The 27,650-nt window shown below is 34.9% G+C and overlaps 1 protein-coding gene across 1 annotated transcript in view; it reads left to right on the top strand.

Annotated features, from left to right (window-relative positions):
• Positions 1–27,351, top strand: part of SGCZ (sarcoglycan zeta) — a 255,742-nt gene extending 228,391 nt beyond the window's left edge. The window contains exons 11-13 of the mRNA XM_086888323.1: positions 2,112–2,184; positions 14,730–14,853; positions 27,052–27,351. Of these exons, the coding sequence (XP_086744449.1) occupies positions 2,112–2,184; positions 14,730–14,853; positions 27,052–27,270 (416 nt within the window). The 3' untranslated portion in view covers positions 27,271–27,351. The remainder of the gene's footprint in view (positions 1–2,111; positions 2,185–14,729; positions 14,854–27,051) is intronic.
• The last annotated feature ends 299 nt before the right edge of the window (positions 27,352–27,650 follow it).

Below are 27,650 nucleotides of genomic sequence, written 5' to 3'. Positions count from 1 at the left end.
AATCTCAGTCATTGCCAGATCTAAAAAGCAGGTTCTGCACAGCACATTTAGCAATAATACTAGGAAAAAAGAGATTCTACCTTTCTTCTTTCTGTGGTTTTCCATAACACTCAGCAAAGATTGAAAATAGAAAGTGGATTTTGTTGAGGTATTTTTGTGAGATCTTCAAAGCAGCAGTTTTAATAAATTTGTTTTCAGTGTTCTTTGCCAGAATATTTGTGAAGGTTATAGATTTCTGTAGATAAAAAACTAGAATTTTAAATCATTACTCTTCTCTTCTGTCTTCATACTAGAAAAGCACTTTACAATGAAGATTTTGGGGGTTGGGTGGGTTTGGGTTTTTTTGGTTGGTTGGTTGTTTTTGGTTTTTTTTGTTTTTCTTTTAATAAAGGTGGAGTTTGGAAAATTATGACCAGATTGAAGTTTGCTTATGTTGTTGGGTTTTTTGGTATCTTGCTCAGGTTATTTTCCCTTTAACATTAAAATAATGTTACCAATTTGACATTTTTAACCTCATTGTGCTTTCAAATCCTGATAAGGGTTTGAAACTAAGTATCATTAGTTAACTGTAGAAGTATCTAATAGTTACCTTTGACATCCAGAGTTTCTGAAAAAGTTTACAAAATATTTAAACATTTTTTAAAATTGAAAGTACTTTAAAATATTGTAGCAATTAGAATGTGCCTATGTTCTGTTGAGCACTTCTTGCAGAGCTACTGAGATATTGTAGGTATATTTTTAGGTTTGCTCAGAATTCAAGTCTCAGAACAAAAGAATCCTTCTGCTATTGAAATACAGCAGTTAATTCAAGAATATTTAGTAATGAGCTATAGTTATCCCAGACAGTTTCTTTGATCTTATTTTGATAGAAGATAAATGCATTACCTGTTTTACACATTTTTATTGAGTTCTTTCACCTTAGCTGGAGGTTCTCTGTTGGAAAGACTTTGACTACCTAGTTCTAGGTTATTTGCCTTACAGAACGCCCAGTAAACCATCTTGAGAGAAGGAAATTAAAATTTATGTAAGTGGATGACAAAAACAATGATACTGGATAAATCAGTAAACAAGGATAGGCATGATAATAGTTCAGCGAGTGAAGAAAAGGAGGTAAACTTCAAATGCCTAAGAACCTGCAGAGGCTATTTCTATCTATTCAATATAAAGTGAGTGGTATAAATAACTTTTATGTGTTCATTCCTTAGAGGGAAGAGGTAAGAGAAATGCTGATTTTATAGTGTTGTTCCCTACATATAAATTTCTCAAGTTTTCTGTTATTTTAACAAAGATCCTTATTACTTTTTGCCTTTTTTCCCCTCCATCATTTTCTTTCAAGAAACTTATTTAAAATTGATTAAAGGATTGTCTTTTTTTCAAGTAACTTCAGATAAGTTCTTACTAGAGTTCTATTTTTTTTAATTGAAGAGGAGTTTCTCAATGAAAAATATTGGTCATCTAATGAAAACTGTGGAATTAACATATTCAGCTTGGACCTAGTAATATAAATCAAAATTCAATTCAGATTTTGAAAATTGTTACCCATTTTCTTTTCCTGGATTTTAAATGCCCAGTAGGAGATACCTCAGTGTCCACTACTACACAACCCAAAGCACAGAATAAAATCTTTCAATGAGAAAGATCTGACAGAAAGAAACTCTGAAACTGTCAGATACCTAGACTGAGCCAGGAACTTCAGGCAAGAGATAGTTATGTCAAAACTTCTAAAAGCTTGGCATCTCAACATAAGTATGCAAAATAACCAGAATGTAAACTGTAGCAGATATTTCTCTACTGTTTTTTTGCCACACAAATCTATGATATCATTTCCATTCTCTGTAAAATACAGAGATACGCATTCAGGCAAACCATTGCTAAAAAATTTGGCAGGTGTTTCAGATTTGTATGTGATAAAGCAGAAATCCAGAGTTTCATAGGATGTTGGTCCACATTTTGATATAGAAAGAAAAATGTAAATATGAAGCAACATTTATAGTTATTAATAAAGGATTTAATCAGACATTTTTTCTTAATAGTGTCGATTTGTGGTCATATATTTCAATGTGTTTTTATTTTCCAAAGTAATTGTACTGTATTTTATTTATGTATTTTAGGCACGGAAGGGGCAGTGTTTGGGCACTCTGTGGAGACACCCCATATCAGAGCAGAACCTTCCCAAGACCTCAAGTAGGTGTGGTTCAAAAAGTTGTTTTAAAATCAAGTATTCTCCAAAAAAAAAAAAAGTCTGGATTAACATAGAACTATCTGCTTTAGTAGTATATATATTGCCTATTAAATGACTCATAGATATGAAAACACTGATAGACTCCAATTTCTTCTAAGCAGTCACAGAAACCCCACAAACTCCTATCACACAAAATGTAAAATACAGTGGTTTTTATATATGATCTGCCTCCCATAGTAGAATTCTAGAGAAAGATATTTTCCCTTGAGACTGGAATATTCGGGTGTTTTTAAGGTCCAGTGTATGCAGTTTTGTTCAATAGCATCAAACCAGTTTGATATTTTATGAGCTGTTGCAGAATATATAGGTCAAGTAAAAGTAAACAGTTCCAGATTTTCTCATTTAGCGTTTCAAAAGCACACTTTTCAAAAATTCATTACCAAGTGAGGCTGTATTTCTGAATGTAATTTTTTTCTGCACATAGGCAAAGAAGTGGAGAAATCAGTAGATAGTAAATGATTAAGTTTCAAATTTACTAAGGAGTCTGTAGAAAATAAAACTAATAAAAAGTTTACAGTGAAAGCTTTTTTTTGAAGTGCATGTATGTGCACTGCTAAGCACTAATCTGTGATTTATAATGAGAATCACAGAAAATCAGAGATCCTTCCTTGTACTACTGCCAGCAGAACTGCTGAGAAACAGTATAGACTTTGACTCAATTCTACTGTGATTTTTGAACATTATATAACTATCTCCTTACCTGCTCAGAAGAGTTTCGGATTAATTGCTACAGAAAAGCATGGTTAAATGCTCAGCCTTACATTTGCAAAGGCATTTAGGATCATTAAGCAATAACAATGTTGTAGAAATCATTTGCAGGAAGCTGTCCATGTGGACAAGTATGACCATTGTTCATGGAGTGTGTGAAGTGAATGATTGTTTGATTATTTCTACTAAACATTTTAAAGTAATGTATCGTTTTGAGTTCTTCCAGAGGATCCTGCTCACTGGATTTCTATCTTAAAAATCTCTGTCCCCTTCCATGACTCCTGCCAGTCCTTTTTGGAAAATAATTGTAGAGGCATTTATTAGTGACAATCACCAAAGTGATATGATCTCTAATCAGAGGAAGTTCAGCAGAAATCAAAAAAGAAACATAATAAGCTTTTTCTTTTTTCAAGGGACCAATAATTTGGGTAAGGGGCTGGAACTTGTCCCACTCAAAAGAATGTGGAAACACTGCTTTCTCTACTTCTTTCTAATCATTAAATAATTTCAACAGACTGAAAATATATGGTAAAACAAATAATCCTGTGTCTTCATGATTAATTTAATTAAGGCTAAAATCACCACGTGTTGCTTCTGAAATTCACACATGGGACATTCACCCCTCCAGTATTTTGTCTTTATTCATTCCCATGATTCTTATTGTTGCTTAATGTTTTCAACTCCACTGTTACTTCAGTTCATTTTCCAAGATGGACTTAAATTAGTAAACATCTGGCATTCAACTTTCTGCCTTCTCATTAATAATGATTTTAACCCTTACCTTTTATTTAAAAAATTGAAGAAACAGACACCCTTGGAGTTAGGTCAAGTAACCTTAGCTTAGGTGTAAGTGATTTATTCTTAATATATTCCGTCCATATTATGTTCTGTGAGTTTTTGTACACACGTTCTCCTCTATATTAGTTGGATTCATCATATTCTTTTTAAAAACTCTCAAGTCAATTTACTGACTTTAAAATGATGGCATTTACTATTAGGACATTTCAGTGGGCTCGTCTGGGTCCTATTACTTTTTAATGTTTTAGATTAAACTTATCCAAGGTGTCCAACTATGGCATCTTAAAATCACCTAGAGCATTTTTCCGAGTGCTGCATCCCTGTGTCTTTGGATGTTAAAACTTAATGGTAAGTAATGAGAGAGTAGAAAGTTTGCTTAATTAACATTATGCATTTTTTCATTGGACACACTTGAATGTAATTTGACAGCAAATTGCAGTGCATAAATGAAAATATAGTAAGATACAAGAATTATTGTATACAGGGCAGAAAGATAATAGAATATACATTAAATCAATAATTAAAGTATGAATCACCCCTTATTTTTCATGTTGGAATATGTATATATGTCAATCAATAAACCTCAGATGTCAGACTTTTTTTCCCTTTTTCTCCAAAATAAAAAATGCTGGAAACCTATTCATAGCCTTGTATATGTAAAATTATTGACTACTGAATTTTAAAAATGGAATAATGATCACCTTGATTATTCTGAATGAAACATAACTAGAAAATTTGCTCTAAGAATTTGATACCTGCAAGGATCATAGTACTTCCTGGGATTTTAGTTTAATCTATCATGGACAGGGAGACAAAAAGATAAAGTCAGATTCACATTAGCTCCAAATACCTAAGCCTTGCCTCAGACACTCTTAGTTCTATAGCCAGATTTTGAGGCCTGCACACAGAGAAGCTCCCATAACATTTACTATTAAAAATGTGTTGTGTAAAAATAAACTTTAGTTGAGTACTTGCAGAATTCGTTCCTCTGTGTCCAGCAATTTTGGTCACACCTTTCTCCTTTCTTGCATTTTCAAATAATAGCTAGAAAGGTTTTGCTTTCAAACAGTGCTGTTATACAATCCTTTGTAAAAGCTTTTGTGTCAAGTCCCAAAAACTAATTAAAGATGACTTTCATTAGTTGGGATAAGTAGCATAAAAGAATCATGCATTAGAATCAGAAAAATTAATTATATCTTAATAATTTAATCTTCCTGTTTCTCTCACTACTGTTTCTCACAGGAACACAGTTAGGAAAACTAAACTGCCAATATATTCCCCAAATACTGATTTTAGGCCAATAGTGCATTAAAATATGCTGCACTAATAGGCCATGCACAAAATAGACAGACAGTAGTTAAATGCAGATAACTTTGCCCTCAATATAATCCTTAATAAGGGGATGAATTAATTTGTTGTTGTCCTCTGGAGATGACTGCAAGATCAAATTTAAAAGTTTTTTTTCTCTTCTGTGTCATGCCTTGCACACCACTATCAGTTAATCCTGCAAGCTAGTGCTGGGAATAATGAGATGAAAATTGATCAAGTGGCAAGGCACCATGCAAGATAGTTGGATTCTACTTTACCTCTAATAAGAATTAAAAATATTCCTATCTTACACAGGGCGTCTGGTTCACTCAGAGTTGTCTAATGTTTTGTAAGAGACACCTTTTGTGACATTTAAGAGATGGTTTCCTAATAGGTCAAAGTATATATTTTGTAAAAGCCTGGAGCCAGAGAACACATCAGAAATTTTGACCTTAACTTGTTGGTTATCTGAGCAGGTTGAGAGTGACAAAATCACCATGACTCTGTTCATCTATTTTTAGCCAGAAATCAAATATTAAGCAAAACCTCATCAAAAGGTAGAAGATGCAGCAGAGTATAAAAACCCGTCTCCCTTCCTAAGCTGTTTTAATGATGTCACATTCGAGTTACTCTCAGCGCCCTTTTTTAATATAATAGAAATTATTTTTTTTTTCATATTTTGTGTTATTTCATTGTTTGGACATGTATATTGACAGAAACTTTTTTGCTTTGTCTTACCACTAGATGTTGAAAATACGACTTTTTAACATACATGTTCATACAAAAATAAGTATGGGTATAATAAAATTCAAAAAATTTCCAAAAGTTAAGCTTCCCTTTTTAAATATACATGTGATCTTCTCTTTTTAAATATACATTATATACATATATATATATATATATATAATTTTAAAAATATGGAAGTCAACAGGGAAGAAAGCCAATAATGAAAGGTAATTGCTATGGAGACAGGACAGAATACAAACAAAAGGTAGCTGGGTATGGCTCTTAAAGTGAAAGAATAATTTGCTTTAGTTTTTAATGGTGATGATTATATTTGATATTGGAAAGAGAAAAGGCTATAATAGGAACCACGATATGAAGGATAAAAATATTGCTATCATGAGAGATAGAAAAATCCATTGAGTTTAATATGGTAATTTAGGATACAGGAGCCTCCTTTTCTCCAGGCTAAACTACCCCAGCTCTCTCAGCCACTCCTGTGTCTTACACTGTGGACCCTTACCCAGCTCCACTGCCCTTCTCTGGACTCACTGCAGCACCTCAATGTCTTTATTGCAGTGAGGGGCCCAGAACTGGACACGGGATTTGAGGTGCAGCCTCCCCATGGAGGAGTTCAGGGGGACAATCCCTGCCCTGCTCCTGCTGGCCACACTATTGCTGACACAGGCCAGGTGCCATTGGCCTTCTTGGCCACCTGGGCACTGCTGGCTCATGTTCAGCTGCTGTCACCAGCACCCCCAGGTCCTTCTCTGCTGTGCTTATGATTATGTTTGCTTTATGATTATGCCATGCCATGGCTTCAGGAACCCACAGATGGGGTCCAAGCGCAGCTGTCTCAGCCTACACAGGATTATGAGAGTAAATATATTACCCTATAAATCTCATCTGAAAACCCATATAAAGCTGGTAGCACTAGAAAGCATTTGCGCAGTGCTGAGTTAATGAAAGACATGGCAACTTTACACTGTGGTTGTTGTGAAGGCAGCTGAGGATATTTGCTTACGTGAAGCTCAGTCATGTCTAATGTCAGGCAAAAGCAGTGAGTGCTCAGAGTGCCAGAGGGGGATGTTGAAGGTTTCAGTAGGTGCCCTCCTGTGTGCCCTAGGCTCCTGCAAGGCTTGTTTCAGCTCTGGTTGCCTTTACACTGCTTTCAGATCCAAGCTGCTACTTAATTAATTCTAATTTCACATGGGTCTGGCCTAGGACTAGGCACAACAACCCACAATTTGTTCAAGCTTTTCATTTTCATAGATACTGCAGGTAGAAGTTTCACTGTTTTTTGAAATGGAAGTTGAGCAACAGTCCTCCATACCCAGGAGATACTAGATACCAGAACTCATTTTTGACATGCTTTGGACTCTAAAAACAGTCTTGTTTCACCCTACCTGAATGCACCATTCCTGCATTTTCCTGTAGTTTTTCTGATGAAGCATGATTTGATATACCACTTACATGCCATAAAAATTGAACTATATGTCATTAAGTAATGTTGCTGTAACATACATAATATTTTCATTTCATGTCTCTCTTTTGATTCTAAGTGAACAGGCTCACTAATACATTACTAGTAAGGGCTACTGATATTTTTTTTTTTCCATTTGAGCAATCTTTAGTTTCTTTTGTGTTTCCTTATATTAAGTTCATCCACAGAGATTTTTTTCCTCACTCTAGCTGTTCCTTTTCCTTTTCTGAGAGTATCTCCATTTTCAGTGATGCTGTTTTAACCACTTTCACAAGAAAACAAGGCTTCTTAATTTTGCTGTGTATCTGTCTATTCTCTCCTCTCATGTCCCTCATAGTTTGTGAAGCAGTTAGGCAATTTCATAAAAGGCAAAAGATCTTTAGGTCTCTCTGTGTTTGCTGAAAGCCGGTGCCCATCTAGAAACTGTCTAAATTCAGCTCTCAGTTGCTGTCACTTTAATTATTATATCCACATGGCTTCAGAATACATGGCTTCATCTTCTGAAACATCTTGCTCCATGGTCAGGTGAAGGTGATAGCACGTGGGGTACATGCAGCAGTGTTGTGGTTGTGAGTGAAGAAGCATGGTTTGGGCTCTTATCGTAGCACCTTATCAGAGCCAGACAAAGGATCTGGAGCCCATACAGACTGGATAAAAGAACAAGAAGGCTCAGAAGTTACAGGGAGTACATGAAGTTATGAAACCATTAGTTCTGCAGTCCACCAAACAGCTCCTATTGCTTCTATCTATAATTATACAGAGAACTGCAAAGATAGCTTTTAGCCGTAGAGCAGAATGAATGATTTTACATGTCTTATCCTGCAATTCACACTTTATCATTTGTTGTATCTCAAGATGGAATTCACTAGAATTAAAATAGCTATTTGACTTCTTCACAATCTACTATTCTGTTGCACTATTCAATTTTGTATTACAGAAAGTAAAAAATATCTCTCTAGCTTGTTTGGACATGGCAGTTGTCCTAAAAAGTGACTGAAAGTAAACTCACCAAACCTTTTCTGATCTTTTTTTATGATGGACTGATTTTTTTTATTTTCTTCTTGGAATGTTTAAATACAATCCAAATATGGGCTATTGGAAAGTGTATTCCAAGGTCTCTGCTATGCTTAATCTGCAGAGTTTGAAGTAGACCTGTCAAAGGATCTCCAGCAGAATGATTTTCCATGAGATGCAGTTTTCTCAAAATGTGGATCAAGCCATGCCACAGTTTGCCTCAGCTAAAATATATCTGTTTATATCAGCTTAAAACCCCTTTGAGAAACAATATAGAAAATATCATTAGACAATTACAGGTGGTCTGGACTGTTACTTCCTAATCACAAGAAGCTAATGGTTTTCAAAACTAAGACTCTTCAGACTCCCCCAGGCACTTTGTCTTCAGATCTAACTCTTGACAAGCACTTGAGCATTTTCTGTGGGCATGTTGCTTCAATCTCTTTCTGACAAGACAGATTTCTATTTTAAGGAAATATATTCTGAAAGGCAACTCAGGTAATGGAGCTATTTCTGTAAAGAAAATAAACTTCATGTAGGAATGTTTAGCAGAAAGGCAGGGCATGTGTGGAAAGAGATTCAAGCCAGAATGAAAATAAGCAAGATAATGCAAAGGGAAACATTTCAGGTAGAATGGGGTAGCTCTAAGTTGTCAGGACTATGACAAATTCTTTTCCATACCTTTCCTTAAGCAACTGTCTTGGATTGTCTCATATCCAGAACTTTTTCTCACAGCCTGGAAGTTTTGACTTTCAAGCATGATTTGGTATTTCTCTAAGAAATAAAAGCTCATGTTTTAAACCTTACATTTCTACTAATTTTCTTGATTTTTAAAGGTTTGAATTTTAGTTGACTTTTGACTGCATGATTTTTACTACCTGAGATGCCACTTAAATTCTTGATTTATTTTCTTCTCAATATTACTTCTGGTTTTGATAGCTTCCTTGTCTTTAGCTATTCTGGCTGTGCCTTCACCCATGCTAAGAAACAATCATACATTAAGTTCTCTTTAACCTTCCTCATATCACCTGCTTATTTAGTCAAACTCTTGTGTTAAATATTTGCTTTTTCCAGTCTTTCTCACTTTTCCTTGATGCTTCTTCACTCTTTCGATTCCTTAAACAACACTTCTGAAAAACTCCTCAATGACCTTTTTTTTATTCCTTCTCAGTAAGAAAAGTGTGGTTTTTTATTCTCAGAAGAGATCCTTCATTTTCCTATGTGGGAAGTTGTTTTTCTGATTTATCATCTATGCCAAATAACACTAAAATATTCAGTGGTTTCAAGTGTTGCTATGACAATACAAAACTATTGAATTTAAATCTGTGGCATGTACAGGGCAATTAGAACTCATCTTTGATCCCAGTGAATTTCTAGGTTAGTGAAAATTTTAGAAGTTATAAAGAGGGCATGCTGACACATGCCAAAATAAGTGACATGCAGAGCATGGCCATAACATGAAATGCCGTACTGAATGCATTTTGCTATTCTGATTTAAGTCATGAAAGTTTCCTCTTTGTTTAAATTTATAATCCATGAGTTGAACAGTTGGAAAGTGGGAGAACAAAAAGGTCAATATTTACTGGTTCAGGCCAGTACTAATTTCAAAAACACTTATCTAACTCTATGTTACTTAAAAGTTGTGTGTGTTGTCAAAAAACTAGAGACAAATCATGCCCAACATTAAGTTTTCACATAAATAAAAGTTTCTGATGAATATATAAGAATTTTGCTTCTTAACAAAAAAAGCTGATGATCAGTAAACAATATTAAGATTGTTGAGGCCTTCAAATTTACTCCTTCTTTTCAATAATAATAATAATAATAAAAAAATCCTGAAAATATAAGTGATTTGTTAAAAGCATCAGAATACAACCAGGTTCAAGAAATAGAAATATTCTGGCAATTATTCATATGCATCTTGAAGTGTGCATCTTGATACATGCAAATGTATCAAAATATTTTTAATTACATATATATATATATATATGGTAAAATGTGCATGTATAACCTTGTAAATAGTATAAGGTTGGAATGATTGAATAATAATTTTATTTTCATATGATTGCTACTGTGATGTCAAATGTACCTGTTCAGGAATCCACTGTTTGAATAGTTACAATATCTTAATAAAAACCTCTAAAAAGGTTTTTTGTTGCCATGATCATAAAAGTCGCTGACTGTTCTCTGTGTTGCAACCTGACCCAAGAAAAGGACTGAGTGGAAAGCCTAATCTTCTCTGTCACCATAAGTGTTCATTGGACTCTTTTAAGGACACTTGGTCTCATTGGGGTACTCAAGAAATAATTTTCTTTTAGGATCAGGACAGCCAAGTCTTCTTTTCATAATAATAGAAATTGGAAATAATGCATATTTTGAATTGTTGAAGTTTTCTGGGAAAGAACATTTTCAAAATGATTTTTAAAAAAATTCTTAACTCTAATTTGGAACAAAATCCTTTCACTCATGTGAGAGGAAGATCCTGCATTTTCTGAGGCTTTGTGGTCGAGGGTACTTGTTTACAATAAAAGAGATGGAAGAGGAATAGAGAGATTTGGCACATCCATTTGCCTTCCTTCTCCTCTTTGCGTGTCTTACCCACCCACAGTTGCAGTCTGCCACAACTTGACCTACAGGTAGCAAGATCAATGGCACAATTATTTAAATCTATGGAAATCTACTAAAGTCTTACCAAGTAAATGTGTAGACTTTCCATTGGTTTTGTATATGCAGTTTTGTGGGTTTTTTCCCCTAGCAGGGTTCCTATACTCACTGAAAAAAAAAACACAACATGCTGGCAAGCCTAACATGTATAAAAAGTTAAATACTGGGAAGTACTGATTTCTTGAGCCCCAAATATAAAGATGTCAATAAAGGGGAAATGAGTACCTGTTCTACATGTGAGATCTCTAGCTGACATATCTTTAATTCACAGTTCTGAATTGAATTTGAATTCTAAACTGGTAGAGGTTTATATCAGCTGTTTTAGTAAGTAGCATGGGTTAGATATATGGCTTAAATAGATACAAAGCAAATAAATTATTCTCTTCTGCATAGGGGAATCTTCTATTTCCTTCTATTTTAAGAAATACTTTCTGCTAGCCAACAGAAAAAAATTAACATAGATAAATTATATCTCATGTGAGTATAAGGGATATACAGGCAATAAATCTAAAATATTGCTTAAAACCCAAAAGGAAACCTTTTATTTTTGTTCATACTTTAAATTATTTTTTTCTAATAAAATCTAGGTCAGCTTGTAAACAGAAAATACAAAATGAAGAAAAAATGTTTGTGCATTTCTGATGAGAAATATTTTAATACCTTCAAAAGAACATATTAAAGATATTTTAAGTTTCCCTTTTCTAGCAGTAATTCTTTCATTATTTCAGCTCAAATTCATACAGCTTTGATCTTATGAAATTTATCTTTTTTTCACAAGTTAACCACTGATAATTAAAAAAGAAAAGCCCTTCTCTGCTGTGGATAGACCATCTTGTTTCGTCACATATAGCAAATTGACCAATTATGTTATTTAAAATCTCTTTTTAAAAGCCTTTTAGTCTTCACGACAGTTTTGTGTTTTCTATCTAATAATAGCACTAGTTACCTTCTCCATCAAAGCAGATTTTTGTTTGGGAAAGAAAAATTAATTCTATGACTAGGAGTCACTCATAATGCCACTGTGACGGGCCATCAGTAAATCTGAAAGGAAAGCAAATTCTCCACACGCTATTATAATAATACACTTTTCCTTGGAGGGATGAGCATTACAATGTGTAGTGTTACAATGAGTCTATAGTAGAGATTAAAGATATCAGAAATATGGCAAAGAAAAAATATTATAAAGAAGCTGCATATAAAACCTAATTTATCTCAAAACATTGAGGAAATAATCTATAATCTTTTGCATTTGCAATGGTATGCTGCAGTCTCTTTTCAGATGCAGAACAGCCAAAGGATAACAATAAGAAAACTAAAATAGAACTGTAAAACAGATTTAGGCATTCAATTTTACTAATAGTTGGGTGGAGTTTTAAAATCTACTTTGATGCTCATCAGTCATTCCTTGACATTTCTACCACATTATTTGATTTCCAAAGACTGCTAAGAATCTCTATAGTCTAAAAAAACAAATTCTTCTCCAAGGTGTGGAGAAGGCTGATATTATCAACTTTTCAAGCTGAGAAATTAATTGCCCAAATATCTTCTTTTTAGACAAACATATAGTTATTTATGCTAATGTACTTCATGAAAAGCTGTGATGAAACTAGGCTAAACAACTCTAAGCTATACTGTCAAAAAGTTCTTTTTTTTTAAAAGTTTAGTCTTCCAAGAAAACCACAGTTTCTTGGTTGATGTTCCTAAACAGATTTTAAATGTCCACATGCTAAAAAGTTTTAGTTAGGTCTGAGGGATTTGGATGTTATGAAACCAGAAATATTTGTAACTTGGCTAAGACATGAATTCAATGCAATAAATGTAGCTAACACTTTTGTCTTTATGATTATGGCATCTGAAACCAAGGAGAAATGTTAATATTCCTGTAAAGTAGGTTATAAATCACAGTGATAAGCTGCTGAAAAATATGGAATGGAAGAATAAAATTATTTAACATTTATACCATTCAGTTTCCTTTTAACTTCAAGGTAAAACCTCATTAGGGCAATGGAATACTCTCAGAAACCTCATTTCTGAACTTTATAATTTACATAATTCATAGAATATTTTGGAAGTTCTTTTTCTGCTGACCTGTAGCCATCAAAAGTTCACAAACCACCACCTGAAAAGCACTTGTGTATGTCATTAAATAATTCATGATATTTAGATTCTTCCTCAGTACAAAGAACTGCAGAACCTTCTATCAACTTCTCCTTACAAAGCATCAAAAAAAGAAAAAATAGCCAAGCAGCAGCAGACATAGATAATCATCTATTGATCCTATCTATATGTATCCCATGTATTTTTTCTTTTTTTTTTTGTATCAGTATCTATAAATTGTATTTTTATCTATCTGGATACCTGCTTTTAATAGCTTCATTTTGTTTGCTGAATAAATGCTTTTCTTTTTTTTTTTTTTTTTTCATTTCTCTTCTTCCTTTCCCTGTTGAGTGTCAGTGACATGCAACAAACAGAAATGTTTCACAGAAACTATCTCAGTGACTTTCTTTGCATGTAAATGTGGCACTTTGGTTTTAAAATGGTAATCCAGTACAGTTCTCTGTACTTCAAAAATGCAATAGTTGAAATACTTTGAAATGCTCTTGTTCCATTTCTTGACAGACTTCATCTGGCTTTTCTCCACCAAATTCTCTGTCAAACTTCTCTCTCCATTATACATCTAGTACCTCATTATATTTTTGTATAGCTATGACCCTAATACTTTGCTGAAGAGGGAAATACAGTCTTTCTTTCAAGCTGCTCAGTCTAGACATTTTTGTCATTAACATATTTCATCTTAGGAAAAGCCCTTGTTCAGTTAAAGTGGAATTTTGTCCTGCCATTATAATACTAAGTTATAAATAGATCAAAAATTTTGTCTCTCCCCCTCACAGTGCTATGCAATGTCTACAACTCAACAGAATTAGAATTTGAATTACTGTTTCCTACTTCAATACAGTTTTCATCCTGTCATTTTCCCTATTCAGCACGTGAGCATGTTTTCTAAAAAATCTTTGCATTAATATTTCCCTTTCAAGAGAAACCTCTACAATACTATGAGAAAGCACAGCTAAGAAAGTATCATACTTCTGCATCAAGGCTGATGAAGGATCTTGAGCATAGGGAAGAAGAAAGACTGACAGTAGAAAAAGAATTGCTTTGAGTAAAGATACCAAGAAGTAGCGATGTGTGTCTTAACCCTACTCTAACAGGGTTATATGAGCATAATGAGTATTCTGGAGAACAACAAAAAAAAAACATGCAACACCCCCCAAACAATAGCAACATAACTGATTTTCTTTCCCTCTCTTCATACAGGAAGCTGCTAAACATACCCAGAACATGAATGAGTCTATCAAGGCAACGTAATTTTAAACAGTTTCACATAATTTAAAACATTTAAAGGTTTTGTTTTCTCTTTATTTTGTTAAGCATTTTTCATCAGTCACTAAGAAGATTGTAGCATTAAACTGTAATTACAGAAGCATTAACAGAGATGTGAAGATTCTTAAGTACCTATATTTCAGTATCAGTACAGTTGGATGCATTAAGTGCTAGTGCCAGAAAGCATCACTAAACAGATAAGTTTATATCAGTAAATCCTTAAATGCTTAACTTTTTGCTTTCTCTCTGTCACAAAAGACAGTCATAGAATCACATGTAGAATCTGGTTTTCCCTTGTTACCTTTCAAAATATCTTAGTATCTACCTGCATCGTGAGTTTTGAGGCTGGGAAGTTTTTGGTGGTTCAGTTCAGTGCTTTTTTTCTCAGTGATTGTTTTTGGCTTTCAGACTTGAATCTCCTACTAGATCTTTGGTGATGGAAGCACCCAGGGGAGTGCAAGTCAACGCAGCTGCAGGAGACTTAAAGGCTACCTGTAGGAAAGAACTGCACTTACAGTCCACAGAAGGGGAGGTAAGTCCAGCCAGCAGAGAAATGTTCTACAGCTCTGCCCAGCATAACACAAACAATGTGAAGAGGGTTTATTCAGCAGCAGGGTAAACAACACAGAAAGTGTCCTGCATTTGCCTTTGTTGAAGTAATTTTGGTTTACCCTGTTCAACTATTAATATTTACTTCCTTTTTTACAAATATTTGAATCCGTAAGTTTCATTCACACTGAAAAACACTTGGTTAAATTAATACAGATCAGAATTACTTGTAAATTAAGAGTCAAAGAAAAAGCTTCGATGGAAGAGTCAGTTAAATGATACTGGTAAAAAAATTAATTTGGATTAATCTGTCAAAATAAGACAGAGAAGTTTGGATTAAATTGAATTAATGCATCATTTAACCATGATTAAGAGGTTTAACAAATTCCCTCTTTCTGTGGTGTAACTCCTTAATCTTCTACTAAGAGAGACAGAGTACTTCCATCATATGTTCTCTCCTGTTTCATTAGTGTCTTGTTTCAGGTATCAGTGATAAGTGGTTGACATAAAAAGATTTTGGTAAAGATTCTTCATGTGTAAACCATTCAAAATGGGGTCACTTGTTGGGGTGCAGTCTTTGTATTGCAGAAATGAATGAAGCATTGCTCGTATGGGAATCCTTTCATTCTCAGATCATAAAATGATAGAACATTAAAAAAAAGAATCAAAAAACTTGTTGAAGGCTATCATGAGCTCTCAGATTTTTACTTGGCACTTTGGAGAAATTTATAGATTTTCAAATTGTTCTCAGAGGGGCTTGGTACATTACAGCATTTTTGGAAATCCATAATGTAAATATCTCATTGAGAATGGAGATCTTTAGAAATGTTTTGCTTTTTGTGTTTGTATTTTGTATTCTCGACCAAATGTTTCCAGATATTTTGCATACTATCCAACATAAGAAAAACCAAACAGAACCAACATTCATATCTGTGACAGATAGTTCCCTGGAATGCACACTCTTCATTACAATGCAGACAGGAAAGTCTTGGCCAATATACTGCATCAAAAGCCTATTTTAATAACATTTATTATTGATGCAAGTACCTTTCCAGCATAATTAAAGCACTGTGTTTTCCTAATTTAGAGTCTCAAATATTTATAAACTACATGCTCCCCCTTATTTTTGAGCTTCTCCAAAAGTAAGCTCTTCCCCAGTCTCTCATCTTTACATACCACCTCTCTTACTGTTTCCTAACATTGCTGAGATAGAAGTAAAAAATCTTATCCTCTTTAAACATTGTCCTGCCTCACCATTGTCCTTTCTGTGGGTATTTTTGAGTGTAGAGCTCCCTGTAACCTGTCTTGTTTTCCCTTCACAAATCCCTACCTGGCCAAATCTACTGAGTTTCCTAAATTTATTAACATAAATTTTACAAATGGAATGTATTTCTTTGTTCTTTCCCTTCATAATATTGCCAGAGGGGAAAAGCGAAAATTAACTTAAAATTAACATTAAAAAAGAAGCCAACAGAAGGACTGTCACGTTTCCTTAGTCTCCCATTATTCTTTAAGAAGAGATAGTTTCTATATTCTCTTTGTTTTGTATCATACACCTTTTCATATAAATATTTTATCTGTGGATCCACCAGGTTTTTCCTCTATATCAACACTGATTTAACTGAATGACTTCTTGGTTTTTTTCAGTATTTACTAGACATTGTTGGAAAGGTAGTTTTGGAAATAGTGTCCTAGGACTTCAGTTGGACTTTGACAATGGGAATACAAAATAGAATGCCTATATTATGTATACTTCAGAACAGGAGTTAAATTCAGTATTAAATGTTTAGTAGTAAAAAAATGCCAGTGAAAATCTGACTTTTCTGAACTTCTTATTAAAAATAAATATTTTCTCTATGTGATAAGACTTTGCATATTATTTTCTACATAGATGTTAGATTGAAAATTATCAGAAAACAAATTACCAACCCTTCTCCACTCTTTCAAAATGAACTGTTCAATAAATATACATCTGACAAAGTTCAAAGTCTTGAATGCTTGCAATTTCAGTAAGATCTGAAATGAACTGTAGCCTAAATCCACAGAGAAATTCTGTCCTGAGGTCTGACCAATGCCTTTATAGTCCACTGTTTAATCTCTTCCAGTTAGAGGGTTAGAGGAAAATGCAGTAACACTTTGGAAGGCACATGACAGGCACCACAGCATTAGCTGTTCTGCAAAGTTACTGTGGCCTCGTTAGGGAATTGCTGGACTAAATACAACCTGGTGTGAGGAACCAGGGTAAAGATCCAATGGATTAAATATCTACACAACAAAATGTTGATTGCTTTTCCTCCCAACAGATAAACCATAAATTAGCAGACAGTATAAACAAAAAATCTTTCAAAGTTTTTTAAGAAAGCACATTTTAGAATGACAAAGTATCTGTATTAAAAAATAATCTTCATTTTAGCCTAAGAATTGAATGCCTTATCAGTCAGGTTTCCTCCACAACGAAATTAACGTTGTCTTTGTGAATTGGATCTGTGAACTATTTTCATGAGAAAGAAATGCAAGAGGTTTTTTATTATTTTTCTTCTGGTTAGCTACATTTATCTTTTAATGTTTGAAAGCTTTTTCAAAAACACATCAAAGATGTGAGTATGTATTTTTTTTTCTTTAGCAAAGTTATTGCCCTATTATGGCTATGAAAATGGCTATGTGGCACCTGGAATCAACCAGTTATTCCCATGTTGGAGAGCATTATGCATTCACTGACTGTGAAACATAGATTTTCCTTTTATTTAAGAATAACTTCAGAATATTTTGAAGAACATAAGTGTGTTTATGAAATGCTTTTCCTCTAGCTTTATTTCTATGCAGTATAATCTTTAGTCTCCCACATCACAAACTGAATGCCTCTGCAAGCATCCTGAATTCTGCTGTTTGATACATTTTCTTTTTATTTACTGCAGTATTATAATAATCCTTTTAGCCCTATTACACATTATAATGTGTGATCCCAGACTGAATACTGGGGGCTGTAATTTAGATTCAGATTCTGCTGCCCTTTCTAAAGCTCTTGAGCTGCACCCTTGTGAGTCAAGGCATCAGCAGAATCCTTTGATTCAATTATAACTTGGCATTTAATTGTGAACTATGTATTATTCTATAAATAAACCATAACCAATGGTTTAAAACAGCAATCATTTACAATGAATGTGAAATGTGAAGCTCCAGGCTACAGCTGAATCCACTAGTTCACATAAGAAGAAAAAGACCATTTCTTGTCTATAAATTCAGCACAATGGCTGCTGGTTCCCAACTGCTTCTTCACATAAAAGTATAATGCAAAAGTACAAATCAATTTTTAATTCTGTAGATACTTGATTTTACTAGATATAAAAATGTTCAAATTGAACCTGAAACACGTAATCATATAAAGATAGCAAGCTGAAAGGTCTATTTGATGGTATCCACTCATTGGCCTAACAACTAATTGTAATAGTGTTGACCATCCAGAATCACAGAATGGGTCAGGTTGGAAGAGGACCACAATGGGTCATCTGGTCCCACTTCACTGCTAAAGCAGGGTCATTCTAGAGCACACGGTACAGGCTTGTGTCCAGATAGTTCCTGAATATCTCCAGTGAGGGAGAATCCACAGCTTTTCTGGGCAATCTGTGCTGGTGCTCAGTCACCCACACTGTAAAGAAGTTCCTTCTCAGATTTAGGTGGAACTTCCTGTGAAAGAGTTTCTGTCCTTTGCCTCTTGACATGTTGCTTGGCACCATAAAGAGCCTGGATCCATCCTCTGAGACCCTTTGTGCAGGTACTCATAGATACTGATGAAGCCCCTCCCAGATGTCTGTTCTCGAGGCTGAGCAGGCTCAGCTCCCTCAGCCTTTCCTCACAAGAGAGATGCTCCAATCCCTTAATCGTCTCTCTTGCCTTCCACTGGATCTGCTCCAGGAGCCCCATGTCTCTCTTGCCCTGAGGAGCCCAGAACTGGACATTGCACTCCTGATGTGCCTCACCAGGGCTGAGTAGAGGGACAGGATCCCCTCCCTCAGCCTTCTGGCAACAATGCTCTTCCTTATGCACCCCAGGATTCCATTGGCTTTTTTGGTCACAAGGACACTCTGCTGCCTTATGGGCATGTTGTTGTCCACAAGGACTCCCAGCTCCTTCTCTGCAGAGCTGCTTTCCTGCAGGTCAGCCTCCAGCCTGTGCTTGCCTCTGTAGGATTTCAGGATGGTTCTCTTTGCCCATCTCTCCAGCCTGTTGAGGCCCCTCTGAAAGGCTGAACAACACCCTGGGGCATTATTGGCTCCATCAGTCTCTGAAGCAGAAGGCTGCTAAACAGGCTCAGCTCTTAGGAATCTTGAGCAGCTGCTATGTGTCTTTCCAAGGAGCTTCTATGTAAGTTAGGCTCTGCACTTTGCATCCTGTTGACTGTCCAAGATGAAATCAATAAAAGGAGAAAGATGTACAGAGGCTTCTCATCTTTACAAATGTATTAATATTAATCACTTTGTCTATGACCTTTTACCTATTTACTTCTTTATGCCCTTGTATATCCTGGTCAAATTAAACTCTGTCATAGCATTGTCTGTATATTTAGTTGTTTCTGGCATAAGGAGGCTAATCCCTCATTATGGTAAGGCTTATAGCTGTCACATTAAAAATGAGCAATATTCTTTAACAGAAAAAGTTTACTCTAAATCAGTGTGGCAGACAAGAGGTCAAGTTTATATTTACTGGCTTAGCACAGTGTGTTTATTGAAACACACAGACAATATTATTTTGTAGAGTCTAACAAATGCATGTAACATTAACATTTGATCTATAATCTTATCCAGCTCTAAATCCAGGAGATTAATATCTAAGATTTATTAATATTTAATAAAACTACAGTAATCTTAACTTGTAAGCTCAAATATCAGGACCATTTTAAAGCATTTGGTGACATTTTTGTGAATGGTTTTTATATTCTGAAAGAGAAAACAAAAAAGAAGCAGGACTTTTTAAATCAAGTAGATACACTGAAATTGAATTACCATGTTGTACATGCTGCTTGCTATAACTATGGAGGAATGGCTGATCAAATACAAAAACATTTCATAGACTAGTTCGATTCAACCAAGTTACGTTTTTCCAAGATTAAATGTATAAAAAAAATTAAATGTTTGTATACTTGGATTGAGTTCAATAGACAATAAGCAATGGCAGGCTCTAGAGCTCAAAGTTCATTGCTTATTCACCAAAAATTATCTAATGCATATGCTGAATTTTGTTTTCAAAGCCTTTTTCATGGTGTAAAGCAGTTAACTTCTTATTGTTAAAGAGAGTAGTGAAAATGAAGGGAATTTTTTCTCTATTTTTTTTTAATTATAGGTTTAAAAAATTCTATTAGGATTTTTTGACAGATACATAAAATAAAATGCATATAATTTTTAAAGAACCCTCTCACTTTCAAATCAAGTATTCATGTGTAATTTAATTTATAGAAAAAAAAAACAGTGTTCTTTACCAGTTTACAATCGAAAATGCAGAACTACAAAAGCAAAGTGTTTTGACTGACAACACCCATATTTAAAATGTTTTCTCATGGCTATATTTTCACCATAAGGAATTATATTAGAAAGATAAAAGTGACAATGAATAATTTATGATATATATATTTTTTAAAATTAGCATCATCTTTTAATGTAATGATTATTTGAATGCTAATTAAGTTTTTGTACTCTGTAAGTTAAGCACAAATATTCCAAGTACAGTTTCTTTTCTAGATTGTGTACAGAAATGGTACATAAAACACAAAGAAGTCACATCTGTCCACAACTGAATGAATTTGCAAAGACTGAAAATTATTTCCATAACAGAAAGAATAAATACACCAGAAAGTGTTTTTCTTCACTAGGCACCCTATTGTATTTGGGTTATAACTCAGAAGTACCAATATATACCTCTGTGTATTAAATTTACAAAAATTTGTACTTAAAATTAAACCTGACCCTCAGAAACACCTCTTTGGTACTGATGAGTCAAAACATAAGTTCTTCAGTTCAAGAATTAACTGTACACTTCACTACTGTACGGTGTTATTTTTAATATATAGATATGTTATTTTTTCAAATCCCTTTCAGTTTTCAGTAGTTGTGACATGGAGATGGGAATGGGAACAATGCTGCCAGGGTGACTGTGCTCAAGTATGCCAGGTATATTCTTCAGAAAGAGAACATTCACCATACCAGGCCACCCCTAGGCCTGAAGGTCTCATTTGTCTTGTGGTCAACTGGTCCTGGTACTGTAGAGAATATTTTTCGGTACACAGTCTGTACTAGATATTTTAGTCTTCTCTGAATATTTAGAATATTCAGTTTCATCTCAGGCATTACATTAATTTCACTTTTTAACTGTTCCTCAAAACTATTAATCATTATGACCAGTATGGTTCCAGGTATTGTGCCACCATATGCTTAAATTTTCCGTTATATATGCTATCAAGCTAATATTTTAATTTTTCACTATAACTTTGTTCCTTTTTCTCAGAACTATCATTTAGATTTAATGAAAGCCACAGATAAGTATTAGAATAAATGGCCCATGCAAACTAAAGTACTTCACTTTATCCTATAGTTCGTCTTAACCTTGAATATTGAAACACACCAGCATATGAAAATTACATAGTTGAATCTAGTGACCTAATCTATATAATCCTCTTTGTAGGATGCTTCTGATAGCCTAGACAGAATAGCAGAAAGACTAAGAAAAAACCTTGCATTTCTGTAATTCAGAATAATTGAATAGTTAAGGAAATCCAAAAGGTTTATTTAGTGAGACTTCAGTGTCTTCTTATACTGGTTGATTAACACCCACCTATCAGATTTTCTTCTTTTCTTTCACAGTTCCTCCAGTCTCCTGACATTTCTTATCTACATTAGACCTGAAATATGCCTTTGCAACCCTATAGAATTGCCTGTTTTATCAGAATGTTGGATACATGGATACAAAAAATTCTTCATTGTCTATAATCCTAAATCCTAAATTTTTGATTTGGCTGTACAACTTAAACTGTCATATGCTGTCTTGACTAAGACCCACTGGAGAATTTTATACATGACAGGTTCATATCTCTGAATTAAAGGGCTTGTACAAGTATTTGATTTTTTACCTCATGCTGACATATTTCCCACTGAAAGTTTGCTCCTTCAGTTCAGTTCTTTCTTTTGTAGATAATCTGTATTTTCTGGCTTGCCTTCCTGTCCCTTCCACTCTCTATGTTCAGATTAACAATACAGTCTGATGAGCAGGGGAATGGCAGACCTTCATTAGCAAAAAGTGTACATAAAAAGAGTACCATTTTCCCATTCTTATCACATACACTCCGTGCTAATTCTGTTTGATACTTTAATTAGTCAGAAATCAGATCTACTTTTAAATGTTATAGAACTAATGTGTTTTTCTCTGTACTAAGATGCATGCAACAAAGTAGTGATCTGGGATTTCTAAACCTTAAGTATTTAGAGAGAATGACACTGCTCAGCATTCTGCTCTCCATGAAATAACATTTCTCCGGGTAGATGTTGCCTTTTCCATTTTGCAGTCTGTCAGTCATTCTCCTACAATGTTTCAAGAATGGATGAAGGCTTTGGTTTTATTTGTGCCTATTTATCTGCTGAGGAGTGAGACTCTCAGAAAGAGTATGACTGGCCTACATTGCCTTGATATATGTGAGGTGTTAAATGGCTTATCTCATATGTCTCACAGCAAAACAGATAAGAGGAGAACCATGTACACAGGCGCTTCCATTATCTACTGTCATCTAGCAACAGTGTTCCCTAGAAACAACACTGTTTATTTTTTTCTTGCAACTTCTTCCTTTCTCTTTAAGCACTTGATAACATCAGACATAAAACAGTAAGTAGTTTAAGTTTTGCTGGTGTTGGAGGACTTTTCGGCCATGAATTTCAGTTTTTAGCAGATCAGAGGGCAGGAAACCTATATCCTCAAATATGTACACTGAAATTATTGCTGTGTTGGGATACACTGGTGGTATATTTGGATTCCTACTTACCTAATAGACCCTAATAGATAGCAATGTTACATCTCTAAATTTTGTCTTTCATTTATAACCTTGACAGCATGCATACAAGGTAGATTTTAATACTGGCTTTAAACCATCCTTATTAATCCTCTTCATCTCAGGCTTCACCAGGGTGTAGCTATAGGGATGTGATTAAATTGGACTCACTGCAGCAGATATCACCTTCCCAAGAAGCCAGTTCAGCTTTTCTCAGACACCATTCTCTAGAATCCACATTGCACAATGGCTGTTCTGGGGTGCATGCTGGGATGGGACTCGCTAGCTACCACGCAGGATTATGATACCAGATAAACCTGGATTGTTGTACATCACGTGTGAAGTTTGCAAGTACCAGTGGAAGAGCCTGCACAGCTATGCTTATAAAGATCATTTCATTTAATGAGCAAATTAACTGAGCTACATTGTCTTGTAATGCACATCAGAGTAAGGTGCTCTGGATGAAAGTCTTGGAGCAGTACACTACTGAACACCTGCAATGATAGATTGTAGAAGTGTAGCTGTCCTGATGTAAACAAACAGAAAAATTATTGACCTCACAACAAATAATGTAATAAAGTTCAAGAAATTTAACTCCTCCCACATCTCTGACACATAGGCCCTCTGATTTTTTGAGTTAATTCTTGTTTGAAACAAAACACGTCTTTTAGAACCTATTTAATTTTGTTCTACAGATTTCACATGATTCTTCCCCATCATGACTGAAGCAAAGCTGTTAAAATGGGCAGTCACACAATCTGCCAAAAGTATAAAGAGCTCATCTTGTATTTTGTTGGATTGCCTTACATGTAAACGTTCTATATTGAAGTGTTTTTTTTATTATTGCATACATAATATTCTAATGTCTCCAGCTTCCATAGAAATAGTCTTTTTCTTTTCTTCTTTGGTATTCCAAGTATATTGAGGTGTGCTGGTTTTGTCTGGGATTTTATTTTGTTCACAGTGGCTTGTATGGGGCTGTGGTTTGGATTTGTGCTGAACACAAGGTTGATAATACAGATGTTCTTGTTATTGCTGAGGACTTACACAGACCCAAGGACTTTTCTGCGTTTCGTCCAGCCATGCTGGGGGTGAGACCAGGGGTGCACGGGAAGCAGGGAGGTGACACAGTCAGGGCAGGTGACCTCAACCAACCAAAGGGACCTTCCATACTCTGTGACATCAGGGTCACTATATAAATCTCCTGGGGGAAGAAGGGATAAGGGGAAAGGCCTTTGAAGTGCTGGTGTTTGTATTCCCAAGTCACGGCTGTGCGTGATAGGGCCCTGGTCTCCTGGAGTTGGCTGGACACCTGCCTGCCCATGGGAAACAGTGAATTCATTCCTTAGTTTCCTTTGCTTGTGTGTTAAATTGTCTTTATCTCAACCCATGAGTGTTACAGCTTCTACGCTTCCAATCCTCTTCCTGATCTTTCTGGTGGGGGAGTGAGTGGCTGTGTGACACATGGCTGCTGGCTGGGGTTAAACCATGACACAAGGCTTACTGAAAGTCAGTATTAGAAGTCCAAAAGGCCACTCAGATATTTTTACTTTTTTTTAAACTCTATTTGTTAAAAGTTGTCAAGAACTGCTGATTAAAAGTATATGACATTACTGGCTCCAGTTTAATATCCTGTTGAGTTACTGTTGAAATTGAAAGTATTTTATCACAGTCATGTTCTGACATCAATTTTTGATCTTTCTCCCAGTACAGAACTATGCTGAGCATTATTTAGTACAAAAGATATACTTACACAGACTTTGCATTGTTAAATGCTACTGGATTTTTATGCAAAGGTATTGATAACACTACTGTTGCTACTTTAATAATGAACCTTTTGCCATTTGTTTTTTCTTGATATGAGACATGAAAAAATACTTTTAATTACTAATTAATTGTCACTCCATTCATTATTATGTCCTTTGTTTCCTTCCCACATACCCTAGGGTTAAGGTTAAGGTTAGGGTTAGTGTTTGGGTTATGGTTAGGATTAGGGTTTATGTTGTTTGTTATTAAACTCTTTTTCCCATATCTCTTATTTTGTTTTTGTGTTATATTTGCCATAGTTACTTTCACATTTACTCTTATCTGAGCTGAATGTTTTAATCTGTGTAATTTTTTTTTCCAGTTGTAATTCTAGCAGAACATAATTAAATTGTTCCCAGTACCATCCACATTTCTTTCATAAAAACTCTTTCTTCAGGGGTTATGACAGCTAATTGTCTCAGGTCTGTAATACTAGACTTTCCAAGCAACACTGTGTCTTTGTGTGTCTAAATACATCATTCCTTTGTTATATAAATTACAGAACAAAGATAATAGTTTGCTGTATTTTACTTTAGTGATCACTTCCTCTATCAGTAATGATGTTACTGGTGTTGTGACATGCAGATGTCACCTTTGCCTCTGAGGTTCTCCTTTCTGTCCCTTTTAGTGAGTATTTCCTCCCATGACAGTATATATCTGTGGGAACTGGAGAACTTACAGTAATGGGGAGTTGTAGTGTTTGGGGCTACTTTCAGACTCTATTACCTTCAATAATCCCAGTCATTTACAATCCTTCTGTTGTGGATGGAATCATGAATATTCATTCCCTGTAAGGAATTTTATCCAGACACTTTCTTTTTTTCCAGCCTGTTGTTCCAGCCTTCTCTACAGCAGGAGCTCAGTAGTGCTTCTGCACTGCCTTACTGCCATATACCAATTATTTTATCATAAAATAATACTTGTGTCCTGTAGAAAAAAAAACCACAACATTGCTGTCATTGTTGGGCATGAAATTATTCACACAAACACAGCTCAGTGTGTGATAGGAAAAAGAGAGTGATTTATTTTGTAGTTCCTGTATTTATAGATTCTCAACAACGACCAGGGGTTGGATAGTCAGGTCACCACCTTCCCAACCACACTGGTCATGAGAAATGCCCATCAAAAGACATTTCTTTAATGGAATGTATGAACATCTATGTTTATTGTTACTTTCCTGAGAAAGTGGCTAGAAACTATGAAAACAAGATCAGAAGGTCTAATTCTCAGGGCAACTCAATGCTTTCCCTATTTCTTCAGGTTCTTTACATGTACTGTGTAGACTGTGGTATAATGATGCCAGGTTTGTTGATTTTTAGATAACAAATAAAAAACACTAACAAGTATTTAAGGAACTTGCCTCTTCCTAAGTTTCATAGTGTCACTTCTAGAGTTTAAGGCCATTTTGATTTGTTACCTCTCTTCTAGAAGTGCTTAGTCTTCTCCTGAGATAATGACTGATCTTACCTTAGCTCTTCTTTACTCTTTCCATAAACAAAAAATAAATTCTGAGCAGCTGGACACTCATCTGTTGGTGCCAGTAGAAGACATGTAGTTTTCTGCAAATGTAAGTATCGGAGAAATCAACAGAGATTCATGAATGTTACTGGTATCTACAGTTTCATATCGACTCATTTTATTTCCAATGGCAGATTAAAAAAAAACAAATATTTTTTAATCATATTCAATGCTCAAAAACAAATGGGAATATCTTGATGACCTTCTTAATAAGACTTTAACCTGAAATATTTCCTCCTCTTAATTTAGGTCAAAGAAGCTCTTTATTTTGTGTCTGTGTCTTTGTAACCTCAATTAATTATTTTCTGGAAGTAGCTGTTGTTAAGCCCCTACAATTTAGCACAGTTCAGCACATATTTTCAACTGCTTACAGGAGCACACTGGGGAATGTGCTTTAATATTACTTCACACCTATTAAAATACAGATTCTTCCAGAGCAAGTATATGCTGCTGCTATGAATGAATAAATGTTAATCATAAAATGTACAAGTGAAAATTCAACTTATTCAAGAATATTGTCAAAATGTTTTTGTATAATAATGTTTGTACCTGAATAAACATGTCGGTGAAGTAATTGCATATATTGCAATTCATCATAATGACTATTTATGCAGAAATGACTACATGGAGATGAAAAACAATAAATGCTGACAGCTTTTTTATTTCTAAAAAGACTAATTTCTAATATATCTTTATAATACTTCTAATAAAATATTTCTAAAATTTTAAATACACTTCTAAAGAATCACAGCTGCCTCAAAGCACTTCTTTAAAATATGTCTCACTGCTGAAAGAAATTTATGTATTCCTTTTTTTTTCTCCCTCTTTTAGATATTTTTAAACGCAGATACAATCCGCCTGGGAAATCTACCAGTGGGGTCCTTTTCATCCTCCTCCTCCTCCTTCTCCTCCTCCTCCTCACCCAGCTCTTCAGCCCCTCGCCAGACAATCTATGAGCTCTGCGCCTGTCCCAATGGTAAACTTTACCTGTCCCCAGCAGGAGCAGGCTCCACATGTCAATCCAGTAGCAACATCTGCTTGTGGAGCTAGAATGACTCCGTTTTATCCTCACACCAGAATAGCCTTTTGTTACTATCCCTCTGCTTCACAGTTCAGTTTGGTTTCCCTTGTGACAAGTTCGACACTTCAAACGGCCTGCAGAGCAACTTCTTCCACTGTAAGCAGGAATACAGCGCTGCCTTCTCTCGTGGTTTGTGCTGCCACTCAACACAGAGATGAGAGAGAGAGATATCCAGAAATCAATGTATTCTTCATCAGGAAACCTAGAACATAAGATCACCTTATTTTCCAAAAGGGACAATAACACAGGTGCCTTTGCTACTTGAAGTGAAGCACATAGTTTTAGATTTTTGCAGGACCTGGATATGAACTGCACATAAATATATATCTAGAGAGAGAGAGAGAGAGAG

This window comes from Cyanistes caeruleus, chromosome 5 (genome assembly GCF_971803275.1).
Source record: "Cyanistes caeruleus chromosome 5, bCyaCae1.hap1.1, whole genome shotgun sequence".
Taxonomy (NCBI): domain Eukaryota; kingdom Metazoa; phylum Chordata; class Aves; order Passeriformes; family Paridae; genus Cyanistes; species Cyanistes caeruleus.
The sequence above is the reverse complement of the archived record's forward strand: the minus strand, read 5'-3'. Positions and strand labels throughout refer to the sequence as shown.